Source organism: Procambarus clarkii, chromosome 84 (genome assembly GCF_040958095.1).
Source record: "Procambarus clarkii isolate CNS0578487 chromosome 84, FALCON_Pclarkii_2.0, whole genome shotgun sequence".
NCBI lineage: Eukaryota > Metazoa > Arthropoda > Malacostraca > Decapoda > Cambaridae > Procambarus > Procambarus clarkii.
The window spans coordinates 15,049,751-15,071,552 of record NC_091233.1 but is presented as its reverse complement, the minus strand read 5'-3'; the positions used below and the strand labels follow the sequence as shown (position 1 = coordinate 15,071,552).

At 43.3% G+C, this 21,802-nt stretch overlaps 1 protein-coding gene across 1 annotated transcript in view; it reads left to right on the top strand.

Annotated features, from left to right (window-relative positions):
- LOC123748325 (macrophage mannose receptor 1-like) overlaps positions 1–21,802 on the top strand; it is a 418,517-nt gene that overhangs the window by 312,861 nt on the left and 83,854 nt on the right. The window contains exon 5 of the mRNA XM_069316575.1: positions 5,520–5,717. Coding sequence (XP_069172676.1) covers positions 5,520–5,717 — 198 coding nt within the window. The remainder of the gene's footprint in view (positions 1–5,519; positions 5,718–21,802) is intronic.

The window sequence follows — 21,802 nt, the reverse complement described above, 5'->3', positions numbered from 1 at the left end:
GCCTCATCCAACACAGCTTCACCAAATGATACACTAACAAAATCAGAATAGTTCTTAGAAACTTTATCCATATTTTCTGTGGATTCTGAGAATTCAAAACACGAGGCTACTGAACTATTAGACCTCTAAGGTGAACCGAGGACAGTAATTGAAGCTGAAACAAAAGCTAAAGCTGAATTAAAGCCTGAAGCCGAATCAGAAATTTTAAACCAAAATAGTGATAATCCTAATCAATCAAACCAACCTCCTATATCTTAAGGTTATCTTGAGATGATTTCGGGGCTTTTTTTTTTAGTGTCCCCGCCCAGGAAGCAGCCCGTGACAGCTGACTAACACCCAGGTACCTATTTTACTGCTAGGTAACAGGAGCATAGGGTGAAAGAAACTCTGCCCATTGTTTCTCGCCGGCGCCTGGGATCGAACCCAGGACCACAGGATCACAAGTCCAGTGTGCTGTTCGCTCGGCCGACCAGCTCCCAGCTAGAGGTAATGCTGAACATGAGAGCACTAATCAAGCAATCCAGCTCACTAGAGAAAGTGCTGGCTGTCATAAATCTCGTGCACGAGCTACTGGACATAACTCAGCCAGATCAATCAGTTGACTCCTTGAAAGCCTTTTGTCTAAAACTCGATTTACTGTTAAAATCATTCATCAGCGAAGTGGATCAACTCACTGCTGAGTAGATGACTAAAATATTAATTCAAAGACAATTGTCCAGCGAGGGGCTAAATGAGTTACATTCATATCAAAATAACACCATCCTGACACTGCAGGATATCATAAAAGGTTTGCGTACAGTCGTGAATAAAAGACAAGCAAACCAGGCACTTAAAGCCTATACTAAATCTATATAAAGAGAACCCACATCAAATTCATTAACTGAATCTCCTAAAGTGACACAGTCATTAGGTAAAAGGGTACTAACAATCAGTCTAATGACTGTCAAACACTGATTTATCAGCGAGACCTATGAGTACCATAAGTACTCCCAAGAAACAACAGTCAAACATTTCCACACCAAAGTAGAAGAAACAAGGCAGTAAGAACATGCAAGCAGCAAATCCCTCAAAACCTTTAGTTACTGTTTCACCTAAACATGTGACTCTTAAACATGCTGTTGGCTGGGGGTTATGTCTGTTTTGCCATCAAGAATAATCTCTATATAACGGAACAAATTATCCTAATAGAGACACCCCGAGTCAGACGACTCGAGCAGTTAGTTACACAGATGTACCAGGTGTCTCAAACCACATAACACAAACAGCTGTGAGACCCCACTGAACACAAGCAATAGGTGTAGACGGGGCCAGCATCATGCTGCACTGTGCAAATATTTTAAAACAAAATATTCAAACCCCAGGATAAGAGAAGGTAAGAAAATACACACAAGCGCAGTGCTGCAAGGCGCGAGAAAATTACAGCGTACAATTACCAACATCTCAAGTTAATGCAACATTGCCCACTGCCCAACTCCTAATCAAAAACAAAAGGGGCCAAGATCCCCACTCGAGGCCTATTCGATCAAGGGTCCCAGAAAACCTTCGTCACACAGAAAGTGGCAGAGGCACCTAAACTAAAACCAGTAACACAGGTTAAATGAAACCTGTCAGATTCCATGATAAATAGAGGACCCCACGACTATACAGTAGTCCAACCTCTAGTACACCTAGGTTTGTCATGTTTGAACATGTCTGACATGTTCAGGCCATAGTGGTTGATCATATCCCATTTGACCTAAATGTAAAGGGTGTAGGAAACACAGCTAGATTCCTACAGAAGCACGGACTCAAATTGGCTGACAGCAAGATAACGTCTGACTGCCTTACCGATGTGAATCTACTAGTAGAGGCAGACCACTACTACCAGTTTATTACTGGACAAACTAAACAAAAGTGCATGACTGCTCAGATCAGCAGGAGGCTGTCTATTTACAGGTATAGTTTTAAACCCTAAGAAACCTATGCCTGCTAACAATCGATGTTAATTAGCATTTCACGCTTTGGGCCCACAAGTACTACACACACAAACCTGTCCTCTTAAAAAGAACGTCGCTTTTGGCCGTTTGCCCGTATGGACGTAATTTGAAATTGAAAAGAAAATGAATATAAATTTGGGATTTTGTTTTCAACAACAACAGTAAGTTAAGGGTCCTCTGATAGATTAGGTGGGCAGGAAATTCTCATAAAGTTTCAAAACGGTATGAAAAACGTTAATGGAAAGAATCCTTTTCTAAGCTGGCAGAGTAAGCCGGACGACTCAAACAGAAAACGGAGGAGTACGTCACTTTTGTGAGTCGATTTCATTTCAAATTACATCCAAATTTGGCCATAGCGCGCATTCGAGCGAAAAGTGACGTTATTTTTAAGAGGACGGGTTGCCAACGTCAACCTGTCCTCTTAAAAAGAACGTCGCTTTTGGCCGTTTGCCCGTATGGCCGAATATGGACGTAATATGAAAATGAAAAAAAAATTGAAAATAAATTTGGGATTTTTTTTTCAACAACAGTAAGTTAAGGGTCCTCTGATAGGTTAGGTGGGCAGGAAATTCTAATAAAGTTTCAAAACGTTATGAAAAACGTTAATTGAAAATTCCTCTTCTAAGCTGTCCGAGGAGGGCTGGACGACTCAAACAGAAAACGGAACAGTACGTCACTTTTGAGAGTCGATTTCATTTCAAATTACGTCCAAATTTGGCCATAGTGCGTATACGAGCCAAAAGTGACGTTAGTTTTAAGAGGACGGGTTGCACATTACCCCAGGTGGCTGAGGGGAATTCACGGGAGCGTGCGGTAATTCTGAAAAGTGTATACTCTTTTCAACTTTGTCACCTCAATTCTCGTCCTAAGATATTAAATTTGGTATCAATTTGTTCGCGACAGAATTATCTAGAGGCGTAAATTCATATACACTCCAAAAGCTCGGCTTACCACCCGAAGCAAACAGAGAAAGTAAGAACGAGTTACCCGGGAGCGCCCAAGAGCAATAAAATGTGTACACTCTTTTCACTTTGGTTACCTCAATTCTGGTCCTAGGTCTTTCATTTTGGTATCAGTGTGTTTGCAATAGAATTCCCAACAGGGGTTTATGCATATAATGTCAAAAACCGCAGCGCGCTCCACCCGCCGACGTGATAAAAGCAGGCCGTGGTTACCCAGAAGAGAGCTCAGGCCTTCCAATAAAGAGCGCATTAATACTGAGAAGTGTATACTCTCTTCAACTTTGTCACGTCAATTCTCGACATAGGTTTTTCAATTTGGTATCTATGTGCTCGCAATAGAATTCTCTAGAGGCATAAATGCATATAAATTCTTCCAAAAGCCCGGTTTACCACTCGCAGCAGAGAAAGTGAGAGTGAGTTACCCGGGATCGCGTAGGAGCAATAAAATGTGTACATTCTTTTCACTTTAATCACTTCAATTCTCGTCCTAGGTCTTTCATTTTTTATTTCATTTGGACCTAGGATGCGTCCTAGGTTCCATCGAGCTTCAACGCTCGTCACGCATCGAGCTTCCACGCTCAAGTCCATCATGCTCTCGTCCCACATTGAGCTTCCACGCTCTCGTCCCGCATGCAGCTTCCATGTTCTCGTCCCGCATGGAGCTTCCACGCTCTCGTCCGGCATCGAGCATCCACGTCCTCGTCCTGCAACGAACTTCCAAGCTCTCGTCATGCACGAAGCTTCAATGCTCTCGTCCGGCATCCACGTCCTCGTCCCGCAACGAACTTCCTGGTTGATACCTGGTTGATGATGGTTCTGGGAGTTCTCCTACTCCCCAAGCCCGGCCCGAGGCCAGGCTTGACTTGTGAGAGTTTGGTCCACTAGGCTGTTGCTTGGAGCGGCCCGCAGGCCCACATACCCACCACAGCCCGGTTGGTCCGACACTCCTTGGAGGAATAAATCTAGTTTCCTCTTGAAGATGTCCACGGTTGTTCCGGCAATATTTCTTATGCTTGCTGGGAGGACGTTGAACAACCGTGGACCTCTGATGTTTATACAGTGTTCTCTGATTGTGCTTATGGCCACCCCTGCTCTTCACTGGTTCTATTCTGCATTTTCTTTCATATCGTTCACTCCAGTACGTTGTTATTTTACTGTGTAGATTTGGTACTTGGCCCTCCAGTATCTTCCAGGTGTATATTATTTGATATCTCTCTCGTCTTCTTTCTAGTGAGTACATTTGGAGGGCTTTGAGACGATCCCAATAATTTAGGTTCTTTATTGCGTCTATGCGTGCCGTATATGTTCTCTGTATTCCCTCTATTTCAGCAATCTCACCTGCTCTGAAGGGGGAAGTGAGTACTGAGCAGTACTCAAGACGGGACAACACAAGTGACTTGAAGAGTACAACCATTGTGATGGGATCCCTGGATTTGAAAGTTCTCGTAATCCATCCTATCATTTTTCTGGCTGTCGCAATATTTGCTTGGCTATGCTCCTTAAACGTTAGGTCGTCAGACATTATTATTCCCAAATCCTTTACATGCTGTTTTCCTACTATGAGCACATTTGATTGTGTTTTGTACTCTGTATTATGTTTAAGGTCCTCATTTTTACCGTACCTGATTACCTGGAATTTATCACTGTTAAACATCATGTTATTTTCTGATGACCAGTCAAAAACTTTATTAATATCAGCTTGAAGTTTTTCAATGTCTTCAGCCGAGCTCTCCTCTCCTCCTTCCAAGCTCTCATCCCACATGGAGCTTCAACGCTCTCGTCTTGCATGGAGCTTTCACGCTCTCATCCCGCATCGTATTTCGACGCACTTATCCTACACAGAGCTTCCATGCTCTCGTCCCGCATCGAGTTTCCATGCTCTCATCCCGCAAGGAGCTTTAGCGCTCTCGTCCTGCATCAAGCTTCCAAGCTATCGTCCCGCAACAAACTTCAACGCTCTCGTCCCGAATGGAGCTTCCACGCTTTTGTTCCGCATCAAGTTTCCACGCTCTTGTCCCACATCGAGCTTCCACGCTCTCGTCCTGCATCGAACCAACATGCTCTCGTCCCACATTGAGCTTCAAAGGTTTTGTCCTGCATCGAGCTTCCAAGCTCTTGTCCCTCCCATCAAGCTTCAACGCTCATGTCCTGCATTGAGCTTCCATGCTCTCGTTCCGCATCGAGTTTCCACATTCTCGTCCCGCATCGAGTTTCCACGCTCTCGCCTGCATCGAGCATCCACGCTCTCATCCTGCTTCGAGCTTAAAAAACTCTCGGCCTCCTTGAGCTGCAACGCTCTCGTCCCGCATCAAGCCGCTATGCTCTCATCCCTCATTGAACTTCTCGACTACCGCCGCACTCAGCTCTACTCAGGGCTTCGTCTCAATGTCTACGACAGGGCCAACAACTGCCTGCTATAACCAACACTACTAAATCAATTTGAAAACCCACTAAACACTGTGTATCTAATCTTCACAATAATGTAACATATTCGTATGTTATAGTTTCAATTACATACAGGTTTTACTATTACTACAAGGATAACTGGTAAAATATATTGTAATAATTTTTTTCATCAAAGAGCCAAAAGAGGAGCTGCAGGAGGTGGCATGCGAGGCACCGTTCACTGCTGTGGGAGACATGTGTCTCGCCTTCCTCACCCAGGAGCACATGTCCTGGGAGGATGCTGTGCTCACCTGCCGCCTGCTGGGGGAAAACCTGGCCATGTTTGACGACATCGAAATGCTCAGAAGCATATATTTACATATACACGACCAAGGTAAGCATTCATCAGCGTAATTATTGAGTCCTTTCACTGTAGATTATAATTTGAGAGTCAATCTCCCTATTCTGTCTTTTCAATTAATTAAAAAAATGCTGATATAAATTTGAAGAGAAAATGATGAATAAATCAGAAAGGTAAGTACAAATAAATTAGAGGCTGTAGACTTACATGCCGACAAAAAGTACATTATTCGCCAAAATGCATTTTTATTCTTAGAAAGTGTTCGTAACGTTAAAGGGCAATACTGTAAATAATTCTAGTGACCATACTCTGGGTGTTAAGTTATGAAAATCTTCTATATGTGACTTATGATTTTGTTCACCGGAAAGTGAACTAAAGCGTGAGACGGGTTTGCAAGGGGTTTCTGAATAAAAATCCTTGATATTCAAAGATTGTGATCTTGAAATTTTTAGATATATTTTCATTATAACTGACAATATAGTTTTAGCAAGTGAAGTGTTACATTATACTTACATTACACTCAATGCATTAATGTTTAAACTTTTATAGTATTTGAGTTCAATACTTTTTAAATACAGGAAAAATGATTTAGAATTAATAAACATGAATCTATATGTCATTTGGGAAAACTCATCTAAATTAACAGAGATTATTGATTCTAATTTAATAACTATGATATTCATGAAAATGGAAGGTATAAAATACTGCAGGAACGTTAATTAAAGGAGTGGGAGGAGACACACTTCCATTTAAGGATCAGGAGACTAATTTCTCAAACTTTTTGTGCATAATCTACATGGGAAATGCTAATACTTTTAATAATAGTTCAATATCATAACATGAACAAGGGAAAAAATGTTTGTTTAAAATTTTGAATTTCACAATTTCCAATTAAGCTGACGAATTTAATATTTCACCAATTTTTATTTTATTCATTATGGGCTCAGAATGGCATATAACGTTTATTTTTCTCAATATAAAGTTGAGTTTGAGAGAATAGTTACTGTAAAAAAATAGTCACTTTGGCCTTCAAAATATGCACAAAATTTAGATGCAAAAATTTTTAACTCCAAAAGTTATAGGCAATTTAAGAAACCTTAGAACTAAAAACTTTACACATAATATGTAAAATTGGTGAGAATCGACCAGAAACTGAATTTAACAGCTTGTCTCAAAGTTGAAAATCCTATTCATAGAGAAAAATGAAGGTAAACTTCTCGACAATAAATATAATAGTTCGAATTTATGTCATATTTTTTAAGTTTTAATAAATATTGTTTGGGATTCATATTCAAATATGTGAAAGTTGTTGGTCAATATGTTTTGAAATAAAGTTAAGAAAATATGATCCCCTAAAAAAAACAAATATAGGGATAAGGATAATGAGTTAATAAAGATAATAAGTATAATTTAAATAAGTGATTAGGCCCTCATCTGCTCCCCATTCTTTAATACAACCAAAAGAGACACAGAGAATAGAGTTTGAGATCTGTAAATTTTTCATAAAAAAGTAAAAATTTCTCCCACCTGTAACTGATTAACTTGTTGTCTAATTTCGTTCACACTTCACCATAGTGACGGGTTTGCATTCCCCAACATGTAGAAACTACAAAAAAAAGGAGAAAAAATCTAAAAAAAAAAGTTGCCCTCCCTCAAAAAAATTGTTGGACATTGGTGAAGCTAACAGATATTGGCATTGGGCAATGTATTTATATTATATATAACAAAATATTGCATAATAACATACTCATTATTTTTTGTGTCATTATGTATTATTCCGTGATGCAAGAAAGGCATCAGCTGCCTTTCCAATTTGTGGACCCTCCTTACTACTATTCTTCTTCTTTGTGCATCAAACAGGTCCTTGCATCTCTTTATTCAACCTGTCCTCCTAAAAATAACATCTGAATTTGGCCGTTTGCCTATATGGCCGCAAATAAACGATATTTTGTTCTTAATTCCGGTTGATATCCTCAATATACATACAATTTCTTACGGCTTCCACGGGTTTACTATTCTTATACCATATAAAGCCATACGATTATTAATCTATAACTGACTAACTTTGCTCTGGTATATGTTCTTCAATTAAAATTTATTATGTGTTGTTGTTAATTAGTCCATAATGAATAAGATCCCTTCCTATCAATCTTTATATTAGGGAAAACATCTAAGAAATTTTGTATTCGGTTCCTGTTCATATACAGTTACCAGTTACTATTTCATAGTTATCTTTTAATGCAGGTGGTAATTATTTGCTGTTTAGTTGGTGACCTATTTAACATTATCCAGTGTAATATAGAACAATTTGGTGCTTGAACTGCTTCATAATTATGTAAAAAATACATTTTGACAACTACTTTATAATTAAAATCAGAGTTTTGTGATAACCATAATATCCTGGTGATATTAGGCCTCTTGCCATTGTTGTCTTACACCTCTTGGTAAATAATATTCTCAAATGTGTGGCACTTTTTGTGACTGTATTTACAAACTGTTTAGATATTAATTCATTGTAAAGATGGTTTGTTTAAATGAGTAATGTGTTACTTCATTATAAAATGCTTGTGCAACGTTTATATGTGATATAAGTAATTGGCAACTGTCAAATATCTAGTTTAAACACATTCTGTTAATATAAATGGGAAGAAAGTGTAACAGTGTCTGTATATCTCTTTCTTGATGTCTTGTAAGTTTTCTTTCAGATTTATATATATGTCTTTTTTTTGAATTTTGAGTTACAATTACATTAATCATTATAATTATTAATCATATTGTTATTATTATAATTATGACACCTTGTGTTTGTTTATGTATGAAAGCACAGTGTCCAGCGCTTTCTGGATGGTATAATGCCACATTTATAACCACTTTTATGCCATAAATATTCATAGCTCATGATTTATTAGCTCAGGCTTGCCTTTGATAGGCTCGATTGGGTTAAGTTAGGTTTGATTATGTTACGTTGAGTAAGGAAGCCAGGTTAAAGTTAACAGATCGTATTTGTGTAAGAACGCTTCACAATGTGTAAGTGCTTTCATTAGTACCCCAATTTTCCAGGTCTTGAAACTTCCACTTCCGTTTTATTTGGAGTGCCACTCCCCCTCCCTGTTACGGCCATCTTGTGCCAGTAACCTGGTTCATGCTGTTATAACCTCTTCTTTTATACTTCAACCCAAAGTCAGTGGCAAGTTTTCAAGAAACTGGCAGGTGTAAGTAGTAGTGCATTGAATAAAGGGCGAATAAACAATACACAATTACACCTTCACCAATATATTAACACCTTCACCACTACTTATATAGTATAATAAAGTATTACTACATGTATTTACAGTGTCCCTTTTCGTCGGGACACAATCCATCGACAGTGTTTTGATGGGATTGCCGTCCAGTGATGGACGGCAATCCATCGGCGATGATGATACTTTTCAAAACGCTTGTGCTCTCTAGAGTGGAGTACTGCTGCACAATGACAGCTCTTTCAAAGCTGGAGAAATTGCTGACCTATAGAGCGTGCAGAGATCCTTTACTGCTAGAATCCACTCAGTAAAACATCTAAATTACTGGGACCGACTAAAGAGCCTAAATCTGTACTCCCTTGAGCGCAGGCGGGAGAGATACATAATAATTTACACGTGGAAAATAATTGAGAGGCTGGTACCAAACCTGCACACAGAAATAACACCACATGAGACCAGAAGACATGGCAGGATGTGCAGAATACCCCCGTTGAAAAGTAGAGGTGCAACAGGTACTCTGAGAGAGAACTCTATCAACATCAGAGGCCCGAGACTTACATTACACAAAAGGGGCATAACTGGCAAACCCCTCACAGTGTTCAAGAGAGAACTGGATAAGCACCTCCAAAGGATACCTGATCAACCAGGCTGTGACTCATACGTCAGGCTGAGAGCAGCCGCGTCTAACAGCCTGGTTGATCAGTCCAGCAACCAGGAGGCCTGGTCGACGACCGGGCCGCGGGGACACTAAGCCCCAGAAGCACCTCAAGGTAGGTCAAGGTAGTGTTCATCAAATCCCGGTGAATCCATGTTACAGCCACATGGGTCGCAACCGGATTCTTTTCTGGTGGTACTAAAGTTCTGGTATCCGGCCCCAAGTTAGTAGTGGCTTTCACGGAGTGAGCTCGGTAATGCAAGTAAAATACTCTGGGGGAGGTGCATTGAATACTAAACTTCATTAATTATCAGTATATTCATATATAATCACTCTCCCATCACCTTATATATAATCCTAGAAGAAGTATTACTACACTTAATATGTACACAACTGTCTCTCATAGGACACTAAGCGCTATTCGATGCAGCCTTGTCAACTTCCGTGTTTCCTCAACACACAGTACCGTCCTCAACCAGTACTGGGAAACACCAACGAGTCTACCCTAGCCACGGGCCAGCCTATACACATTCTTACTAGATGCTCCTTGTGAACGCCCACAATCACTCTCCAGCCTGGTGATGGCAGAGAATATCAGCCTCGCGCTGCTGGGCCTTTTCACGAACAAATACAAAGGTAGCGAACCCCTGGCAGGAGCTTCTTGCAACTAGCTAGTTACACTCATCCGTAGCACCTTACTGTCTGACGTCTCTTTCTCTAGCCAGTCCCGGGATACGCCGAATTCTGTCACTGCCACTTCACAGGCAGACAGCAGATACTATACAGTCCCTCTTCGGCGGCGGCTCACTGCTCACATAAAGCATAATGGAGTAGAGATATAGGCTGCCCTGGGTAGGCTGACTGTCCTCGTACCACAGCAGCTTACGTCGACTTTGTGGATACAGACACGTCATCAGTACACTGGTCAGTACATGGGACACTAGGAAACTTCACTTACGGACTCTGACATAGACATGCAACTCCTCCTTCAATAGATGGCGCTGCTTTTCTAGACGCCACCTCACCAGAGGTCAGCATCAGCTACCTCTCGATCTGACTAGGACAGGAATCTAGCGCCTCTTGCTGGTATCTTCCTGCCACCACTAGATGGCGTCGTCCATGTTGTGGGGGGTTTCGGGAGCGGACTCACAGATGGCATTGACGTCGCTGCTCCGTGCTCCAACGATGGAATCGGGTTCGTAACAATCCACTTTCCAGGTACACGTCGTCCACTCCTAATGATAAACTCTGGCAACTGTGTTGATACCGTAACAACCTAGCTTGTGCTTTCATTATTACCCCGATTTTTCACTTCATGAAACATCAATTTCCGCTTTATTTGGCCTCTCTGTTTCCATGTTCTTTCTTTTCTTATCACTTGGTACCCCTAGAAAGATTGCATCTGAGATGATGTCATTTATTTTAGTCTCCACTATAGCAATAATGTCAGGATTGGCCACACAAACTCTTTCCTTTATCTTTTCTGCTTTTTTGGATATCCCATCAGCACTGAGAACCCAATCAAACCTTGAGACTCTTCTTTGAAACTCTGGTAAAAAAAATTCACCCTTTCTCTGGAGGTATGGGTGGTGTCTGGGTAGCTATGGAGTCTGGGTAGCTATGGTGGTCAAAAGGGCATAATGGGTCTAAAAGTTAGGGTCTGAAAGGCAAGGTGGGGGTTGAGAGGTAAAGTGAGGCTGAGAGTCAGATTCGGATTGAGAGGTGAGACGGAACTGAAGAGGGGGAGTGTGGAGGGGGGAAGGGGTAACAGGGAGGTCGGGACTGAGAATCGAAGTGGGGTTGTTGTTGTTGTTTTAGATTCAACTACTTAGCAAAGAAATTCCAAGTTGCATGGGCCATGATAAGCCCCTAAGTGGAGGATCTTTGGAACCGTTATCCTTTATCAATAGGTGATAATGGAGATTCAAGGCATGGATGGGAGTCTTCATGGTGGATTTCAGCTTCGGAGGGCTGTCTGTAACAGTTATAGAGCTGGTGGGATAGTGTAGACCTCTAGGTCTTCCGTTTTTTCTTTGGCTGAGCCGTGCTGTCATTGGGGTTTGGTGAGATGGCCTCCATGAGGAGGTCTTGTACCGAGTAGGAGTCATATTTGTGCTGCGTCGGTGGAGCTGCTACTACGATTTCCTCATCTGAGGAGTCTGTAACACCTGTAGTTGGTGATTTCGTCTTTCATCTTGCAGCCTGACGTGGACTCAGGTGTGGTGGATTAGTGGTAGAAGCTATTTCAGAAACGTTAATGCTGTTGTTAGCATATGTAGACAGCACCTCAGCTAGCATGTCTTCTGAGATAGTTATGGTAGGAGTGTTTGGAGATGGCAAGGGAAATACCTCTGTTTGTGCTGCCCAGGTCTTAGATGGTTCTGAAATCTGTGTTGAGATCGACCTCATGCTCGTCCTGGTGGTAGTTTCCAGAGTGGTAGTGGAGGCAGTGAGACTTGCGTCCGGGGCAATGTTGGGGTCCAGGCCATTGGCTAGTAACAGCACGTTGTGTTCCTTGACGAATCGATGGTTGTCTGATCCAGCAAGCTTCTCCGCTAATCAAATAAGACTAGGGATGATGCCTGCACATGATGCAAGGGACTGGGAGGGTGTTGGTTGGTCCTTAGGTTCCCAGTGTGGAGGCCAGGTGATCAGTTCGGAGGAGCCACTGTTTGGTAGGGCTGGTACGGTCGTAGTCAGCATCTGGTTTATATGAAGGGAGGCTCGGGAACTGGTCAGGTCCTAGGTCAAAGGTCGCGTCGATTTGCCTCTGGGTGGTCGGCGGCATAGAGGTCTTCGCTTAAATTTTCAGTTTCTTCTTCCTTTTCGTGCAGAGGTAGGAGGTGTCTATGTGTTGTTCGCCACAGTTCACGCATTTCTTGATGGCGGCAGTACATTCCTAGTAGTTTTGAGTGCCGGAGCATGAGCTGCATTTAGCCATTTGTTCTGGGCACTTGTTGGAGAAGTGTTCATAGCTGAAGCACTTGTATCACTGTCTCACGTTGTAGACTTTCTACAAGGCGATCTAGTTTGGGGAGGAGGTGATTCCAAAGCACTTGAACCCGTTGTTCACTGCTTCCTGGGCCTGTTCTGCTGTTTCGAAGGTCATCTTCATCGTGGGTCGAGTGACACTGTAGTCTTGATGAGAAGAGCTGTCGACGCTTTCAGAGTAGGGTTTTCTTCGTTCACTTGTTGTACAATGGTGTCGGGTACATCAGCCGCAAACCAGCGGTTCAGCCTGTTCACAAATATCGTTTTCCTGTCACTGGTTTGTCTGAGAGAAATTGGTGAGAGGTTCGCCTTATGTTGTGGGATCCGGCGTTCCGGATCCAAGATCTTCTCTTAGTCCACTTTTGTTGCCACGATTACCGTGGCCGCCTTACCATGCATATGGACGTAGAGTTGTTTGCCGGCATGAAAAGGTGTGTGTGGATGCGTGGAAGTGGGGAGGGAGTCACGAAGTGAGGGAATCATAAGGGGGATGAGGTGCAGTGGAGGAGTGAGGGTTGGGGGAGGAGGGGGGCATTGTAGGGTGGGAGGGAGCAAATGGGATTGGAGGCAATGGGGGCAGAAATTGAAATTGAAAGGGGCAGAAGGGACAGAGAAGTTGTTGGGGGTAGGAGGGGGGAAAGGGGTAGAAAGGTTGATTTGGGGAAGGTATGGGTTGGCCCGATATGGGCACTGAAGGGTGTGATGTAGCAGGGTGGGATGGGGCAAATGGGATTGGATGCATTAGAGGAGGAAGTGGGCAGAGAAGTTGTTGGGGGAAGGAGTGGGGAAGGGTGGGAAGATTGATTTGGAAATGAGGTACGGATTGGCCCAATAGTAGGCATAGAAGAGTGTTGCAGCAGGTGGAATTGGGTGCAAGTGAATAGGAAGGGGCAGTGGAATTGTTGGGGGTAAAAGCAGGGGAAGGAGCTGAGTTGGGAGGGTATGATTTGAGAAGTAGTGGTGGGGCGAGTAGGGTCCCGGTGGCATGCAGATCAGCTTGTCTTGTGGGTTAATTGTTCATATTTCGTCATATATCTGTCAATAAACACGTTGTAATAGCATTTGCTGCCTCTGAGTAAATGTTTGTGCTCCATTATGTAATCCACTATCTCTTCATTAGAAAATTGCACTAGGATAGGTCGATTCTTAGTTCAATTGTATGGTCCAATCCGGTGGATGAGTTCAATCTCGTTTCCTGCCATCTCGGCATTAATACACTTGAAACTCTAATTTAATTCAACTTTTCAATTTCTATTCTTTTATGCTTCGATGTTGCCTTAGATTTAATTAATCCATGGAAGATAATTGACTGCCTTCTCTGTAATGCCCTCTCATGCTGGTAGCTACTTCCCTGGTTGCCCCATTCCTCTCCCACACTCACTAATCCATCCCCCACTAAACCACTTTCCCTAGCCATGTTGTTAGTCGCGCCTAATTCATTTACAAGCCAAGTTCATTCACTTCCCCAATCTTCCCTACTCTTCGTAATTTTTCCCTGAATATTGTCCACACGTTCTTGTTATTGTCTCTCAACCGCATCCTGTATTTGTTGAAAAATCTCACTTTTTATTCTCAGGGTCAAATCCTCCCTCCAAACGATCCTCCTCTCAACAAATTTCCCTATCAGCTTCTGTACAAACCTATCTTCTTTTTCCCTGATACTGCTTGACCTGGTCGCCCTTATGTGATTTTGCCATTGCAATAAATAACCTTAGCCAACAGGCTCTCCAATTACCTTACATGATCTGCTACACAGTAGGTGAGTGAGTGTCCAGGTGTCTCTCGTAGGCTGTGTAAGGCAGGTAAGGTTACGGCTGGCTTGAGGTCACGGCCGGTCACGACTTGTGGCTGGTGAGGTCACGGTCAGCATGAGGTCAGCGCCCACTGTTCCCTACAAACAATGTGTTCAACACATTTTCAATTACACTATTTATACATTCTTTCTTCACTTCCTTATAGTTTCTTTCAGCTTAGCAGATATTCATTCACTTGTATACACTTTTTCACTGCAATGAAGCCTGATTATCCCTCCCAATTTATTACTAACCCTGGAGCTTCCAAATCCACAACCTTTCACCACAAATGACGACTGTGTGTGTGTGTGTGTACTCACCGAGTTATACTCACCTAGTTATGCATGCGAGGGTTGAGCTCTAGCTCATTGGTCCTGCCTCTCAACTGTCAATCAACTGATGTACAGATTCCTGATCCTACTGGGCTCTATCATTTCTACATTTGAAGCTGTGTATGGAGTCTGCCTCCACCACATCACTGCCTAATGCATTCCACCTGTTAACTACTCTGACATTGAAAAAGTTTTTACTAACGTCGCTGTGGTTCATTTGGGAACTCAATTTCCACCTGTGTCCTGTAGTGTGTGTGTGCTCCTTGTGTTGAAAAGCCTGTCTTCATCCACCCTATCAATTCCTTTGAGAATTTTGTATGTGGTGATCATGTGCCACCCTAATTCTTCTGTCTTCCAGCGACGTGAGGTTTAATTCCTGAAGTCTCTCCTTATAGCTCATACCTCTCAGCTCGGGTACTAGTCTGGTGGCAAACCTTTGAAACTTTTCCAGTTTAGTCTTATGCTTGAGTAGATATGGACTCCATGCTGGAGTTGCATACTCCAGGATTGGTCTGACATATGTGGTATAAAAAATTCTGAAAGATTCTTTACACAAGTTTCTAAATGCCATTCTGATGTTCGCCAAGCTGGCATATGCCGCTGATGTTATTTTCTTTGATATTGGTTTTGAGGGACAGGTCTGGGATGATATCAACCCTCAAGTCTCTTTCTTTCTTTCTGACTCTTGAAGAATTTCATCTCCCAAATGATTCCTTGTATCTGGCTTCATGCTCCCTACACCTATCTTCATTACATTACATATGCTTGTATTAAACTCTAACAGCCATTTGTTTGACCATTCTTTCACTTTGTCCAGGTCTTCTTGAAGCCTCAAGCATCCCTCCTCTGTCTTAATCCTTCTCATAATTTTGGCGTCGTCAACAAACATTGAGAGGAATGAGTCTATACACTCTGGGAGATCACTTACATATATCAGAAACAGGATCGGTCCAAGTACAAAGCCCTGTGGGACTCCACTGGTGTCTTCACGCCAAACTGAAGTCTCACCCCCCCCCTCACTGTAACTCTCTGCTCTAATTGATTAGGTACTCCCTTATCCATTGGAGCACTTTACCAGTGATTCCTGCCTTATGTACCAGCCTCTTTTGGGGAACTGTGTCAAAGGCTTTCTGACAGTCCACCCATTCTTCTCATTCATGCTTAATCTTTGTCACCTGATCGTAGAATTCAATTAAGCCAGAGAGGCAAGATTTACCCTCCCGGATCCCATGTTGGTGGTTGTCATGAAGTCCCTTCTCTCCAGATGTGTTACTAGTTATTTTCATGATCTTCTCCATCACCTTGTATGGTATACAAGTTAAGGACACTGGCCTGTAGTTCAGTGTCTTTTGCCTGTCAGCCTTTTTGTTTATTGTTACTACATTGCCCGTCTTCTATATTTCTGGTAGGTCTCCCATCTCCAGTGACCTGCTATACACTGGGAAGAGTGGCAAGCAAAGTGTTTCTGCACATTCTTTCAGTACCCATGGTGTGATTCCGTCTGGATCAACAGCCTTACTTCCGACCAGATCCAACAGGTATCTCTTGGCCTCATCTCTTTTAATTTCGAACCCTTCAAAGGCCGCCTGGATTTCTACCATCTCTCCTAGCGCAGTGACCTCACCTCGTTCTGTTGTGAAGACCTCCTGGAACCTCTTGTTGAGATCTTCACACACCTCTTTGTCATTCTCTGTATGCCTGTCCTCACCCATTCTAAGTTTCATCACCTGTTCTTTCACTGTTGTTTTCCTCCTGATGTGACTGTGGAGTAACTTTGGTTCGGTCTTGGCTATTTGCTATATCATTTTCATACTTTTTATCTGCTTCTCTTCTAACACTAACGTACTCATACTAGTTCTCGGGTATCTCTCTCTGCTTTCTAGCGTTCTGTTATTTCAGAAGTTCCTCGACGTCTTTTTGTTCAGCTCCTTTGCTTCCATACATTCCCTAAGAACCACGGATTCTTCTTTTGTTTCTTGATTTTATTGTTTTTGGGCTAGGATAAATCTGTTTTCTGCCTTCTGACATTTTTGGGTGACATAGTCCATCATGTCTTGTATGGACGTAGCTCTGAGTTCTGTGTCCCATGGTATATTCCTTAGGAAACTTCTCATCTCCTCATAATTCCCCTCTCGGTATGCCAGCCCAATATTTCCTCGTTTTTTTGGGGGGGAGATATATCCTAGCTCTACCAAGTACTCAAAGATCAATACAATGTGATCACTCATTCCCAACGGTGCCTCCAGCTTAACTTCCTTTATATCCCACTCATTTAGGATAAATATCAGATCAAGCATGGCTTGTTCATCTTCCTCTCTCATTCTTGTAGCTGCCTTGATGTGATGGCTTAGAGAGTTTCTTGATGCCACGTCCATCAGCCTAGCTCTCCATGTGCCTGGTCTGCCGTGTCTCTGTTACCCCAATCTATATTCCTGTGGTTGAAGTTTACCATGATTAGTAGTCCAGATCCGTTATTGCGACAGAAGCTGCCCTCTATTATATTAATGGTGGCCATGTTGTTTCTATCATATTCCTGTCTGGGTCTTCTGTCATTTGGTCAGAGGTTATATATGACTACAACTATAAGTGTTAGTCCTCCAATTGCCATGTTTCCTATTACGTAGTCACTGAAACCATCATATCCCTGAATAACCATCTAAAAACTCCAACCTTTTCTTACCAGCAGAGCTACACCACCACCTCCTCTTTCTCCTCTCTCTCCTTCCTCACAACACAGAGATCCCACTGAACACTGCATTTGTTATGGTTTTGTTAGCTTTGTTTCTTTGAGTTCTATTATGGCTGGGTTTTCTTCTAGTACCCATTCTCCAAGTTCACTTGTTTCATTTGTAATCCCATCTATGTTAGTGTACATTGTCTTGAGACTCACTTTTTTCTGTTCCTTTTCATTTCCCCTTCTTGGTGGTCGTTCTGCTGATGGAGGAAGCTGTTCCATAGGTGTGAGGATTTGTGAGGTGGTTAACAGGGTCTCAGAGGATACTGGGGATGAGAGCTGAGGGGTCAAGAGAAGGAAGGAAAAAGGGTATGGGATGAAGGGTGAAGGGGGGACAGGGAGGGAAAGAATGGTGGTGGGGGAGGGCAAGCAGTGTTGATATGGGATGAGGGGGAGGGAGGGATTATTGAGCATAGGAGTGGGGGCAGGAAAGGTTTGAGGTAGGGGTTGATTTCGATGCAGAGTAGGATGGAGGTATTGCCCTCCCCTCTGGTGTTACTGGGTTGTTGGTAGTGGGTTCCCCCCTCACCTCTGGGGATGTTGTGATGGGGGGCTGTGATTTCCTGGTTTTCTCTTATCACTCTGCACCTCTTCCTTGCTTATGCCACCATGGCTCTCTCCTTCCAAGTCATGTTCCTTTGCAAAAAAGTATTCAGGAGGAATACTTTCTTGTATTCTCCCACATATTGCAGTTGGCTCTTCCTTGCTAGAATATTCTCCTTCGTGGTCTCGTTTGCAAACACTATCTTTGTCAGGCAGTCTCTGTCCTTGCTGTACCAGCCAAACCTGAAAACCTTCTCAATGCAATGTGTACCCCCTTCCATCTCTAACCCCTTTAATATTTCATTCAATGCCTCTCTGTCCTTATCATTCCATTCTGTCCCATTGGAGCCTTCCTGCTCCTTAATGCCCACTACTACCACTGATCTTTTTCTTTCCAGCAGCTGACTAGTAGACCTTGCTGCTTCCTGTGAGGTGGCTGCTTTCATGACTACCTCTCCTCACTGTAGACATTGCTTCTTAGTCCTTTTTCAGCTTTTCTGCAAATGTAGCTAGTACAATGGCATTCCCTTCCAATGTAACATTTTCATCTTCTCTTTAAGATGAGCATAACCAAGCAAGTATTGCATTAGCCAGAAAAATGATAGGATAGATTACGAGAACCTTCAAGTCCAGAGATCCCATCACAATGCTGATGTTATCACAATGCTAAATTATTGGGATCGTCTCAAAGCCCTTCAAATGTACTCACTAGAAAGAAGACGAGAGAGATATCAAATAATATACACCTGGAAGATACTGGAGGGCCAAGTACCAAATCTACACAGTAAAATAACAACGTACTGGAGTAAACGATATGGAAGAAAATGTAGAATAGAACCAGTGAAGAGCAGAGGTGCCATAGGCACAATCAGAGAACACTGTATAAACATCAGAGGTCCGCGGTTGTTCAACGTCCTCCCAGCAAGCATAAGAAATATTGCCGGAACAACCGTGGACATTTTCAAGAGGAAACTAGATTTATTCCTCCAAGGAGTGCCGGACCAACCGGGCTGTGGTGGGTATGTGGGCCTGCGGGCCGCTCCAAGCAACAGCCTGTTGGGCCAAACTCTCACAAGTCAAGCCTGGCCTCGGGCCGGGCTTGGGGAGTAGAAGAACTCCCAGAACCCCATCAACCAGGTATCAACCAGGTAACAATGGTTGCACTCTTCAAATCACTTGTGTTGTCCCGTCTTGAGTACTGCTCAGTACTCACTTCCCCCTTCAGAGCAGGAGAGATTGCTGCAATTGAGGGAATACAGAGAACATATATGGCACGCATAGACGAGATAAAGCACCTAAATTATTGGGAACGTCTCAAAGCTCTGCACATGTACTCACTAGAAAGGAGACGAGAGAGATACCAAATAATATACACATGGAAAATACTGGAGGGACAGGTCCCAAATCTGCACAGTAAAATAACAACGTACTGGAGTGAACGACATGGAAGAAAATGCAGAATAGAAACAGTGAAGAGCAGAGGTGCCATGGGCACAATCAGAGAACACTGTATGAACATCAGAGGTCCACGGTTGTTCAACGTCCTACCAGCGAGCATCAGAAATATTACAGGCACAACCGTGGACATCTTCATGAGGAAACTCGATTGTTTCCTCCAAGGAGTGCCGGACCAACCGGGCTGTGGTGGGTATGTGGGCCTGCGGGACGCTCCAAACAACAGCCTGGTGGACCAAACTTTCACAAGTCAAGTCTGACCTCGGGCCGGGCTTGGGGAGTAGAAGAACTCCCAGAACCCCATCAACCAGGTATCAACCAGGTAACCAGGTATCTTTGGATGATTGTCTGAGTCTCAGTCTCCGAATTGTTCTCTGTGAGGGATTTTAATACCCTCCTTTGTTGCTGTCATCTAGCTTTGCTGGTTGCTTATTTTATTCTTCATTTCCTGCATCTCGCTCCTGATTTCCTCCCAAATTTGGCAAAACATTTCATTCATATGGTCAAATTGGCTTTTCCCTGTGCCCTTGGTGCATCTCCCTGCTATGTTTGTCCCTTTTCTACTATGTTATGAAAGGGTTAGCCATGGGGAGCAAGGAGAGAGAGAGAGAGAGAGAGAGAGAGAGAGAGAGAGAGAGAGAGAGAGAGAGAGAGAGAGAGAGAGAGAGAGAGAGAGAGAGAGAGAGAGAGAGAGACAGAGACAGAGAAAGAGAGAGAGAGAGAGAGAGAGAGAGAGACAGGCAGAGAGAGAGAGAGAGAGAGAGAGAGAGAGAGAGAGAGAGAGAGAGAGAGAGAGAGAGAGAGAGAGAGAGAGAGAGAGAGAGAGAGAGAGAGAGAGAGAGAGAGAGAGAGAGAGAGAGAGAGAGAAAAAGAAAGATATGAGAAAGCATGAGATAGAGAGATTTGTGAGAGCAAGCAAGAAATATGGAGAGAGGGAGAGGGAGAGGGAGAGAGAGAGAGATGGAGAGGGAGAGAGAGTGAGAGAAAGAGAGTCAGAGAGAGAGTGATCTAGGGTCACTGCGACGGAGGTGGGAGAGTCGGTGTTACACTTTAAAGGGTTTTCTGCCTAGGAGGTGGGGTATTATGAGGGAGTGAGGGGATTTAAATGTGAGGGGCTAGGTTTGGAATGGGCAGTTTCTCAAAAAGGTCTTACCAAATCTGTGTGTACTGTGCCCCTGTGTACTCACCTATTTGTGCTTGCGGGGGTTGAGCTCTGGCTCTTTGGTCCCGCCTCTCAACTGTCAATCAACTGGTGTACAGATTCATGATCCTACTGGGTTTTATCATATCTACGTTTGAAACTGTGTATGGAGTCAGCCTCCACCACATCACTACCTAATGCATTCCACCTGTTAACTACTCAGACACTGAGAAAGTTCTTTCTAACGTCCCTGTGGCTCATGTGGGTACTCAGTTTCCACCTGTGTCCCGATGTTTGTGTACCACCAGTGTTGAATAGTTTATCGTTATCTACCCTGTCGATTCTCCTGAGGATTTTGTAGGTAATGATCATGTCTCCCCCTTACTCTGCTGTCTTCCAGTGTCGTAAGGTGCATTTCCCACCGCTTTTCCTCGTAATTCATGCCTCTTAGTTCTGGAACTAGTCTAGTGGCATACCTTTGTACTTTTTCCAGCTTCGTCTTGTGCTTTACAAGTACGGGCTCTATGCTGGGGGCCGCATACTCCAGGATTGGTATTACATATGTGGTGTACAAGATTCTGAATGATTCCTTACACAGGTTCCTGAAGGCTGTTCCTGAATGCTGTGTGTGTGTTTGTGTGTGTGTGTGTGTGTGTGTGTGTGTGTGTGTGTGTGTGTGTGTGTGTGTGTGTGTGTGTGTACTCACCTAGTTGTACTCACCTAGTTGTGTTTGCGGGGGTTGAGCTCTGGCTCTTTGGTCCCGCCTCTCAACCGTCAATCAACAGGTGTACAGATTCCTGAGCCTATCGGGCTCTGTCATATCTACACTTGAAACTGTGTATGGAGTCAGCCTCCACCACATTGCTTCCTAATGCATTCCATTTGTCAACCACTCTGACACTAAAAAAGTTCTTTCTAATATCTCTGTGGCTCATTTGGGCACTCAGTTTCCACCTGTGTCCCCTTGTGCGTGTTCCCCTTGTGTTAAATAAACTGTCTTTATCTACCCTATCAATCCCCTTCAGAATCTTGAATGTGGTGATCATGTCCCCCCTAACTCTTCTGTCTTCCAGCGAAGTGAGATTTAATTCCCGTAGTCTCTCCTCGTAGCTCATACCTCTCAGCTCGGGTACTAGTCTGGTGGCAAACCTTTGAACCTTTTCCAGTTTAGTCTTATGCTTGACTAGATATGGACTCCATGCTGGGGCTGCATACTCCAGGATTGGCCTGACATA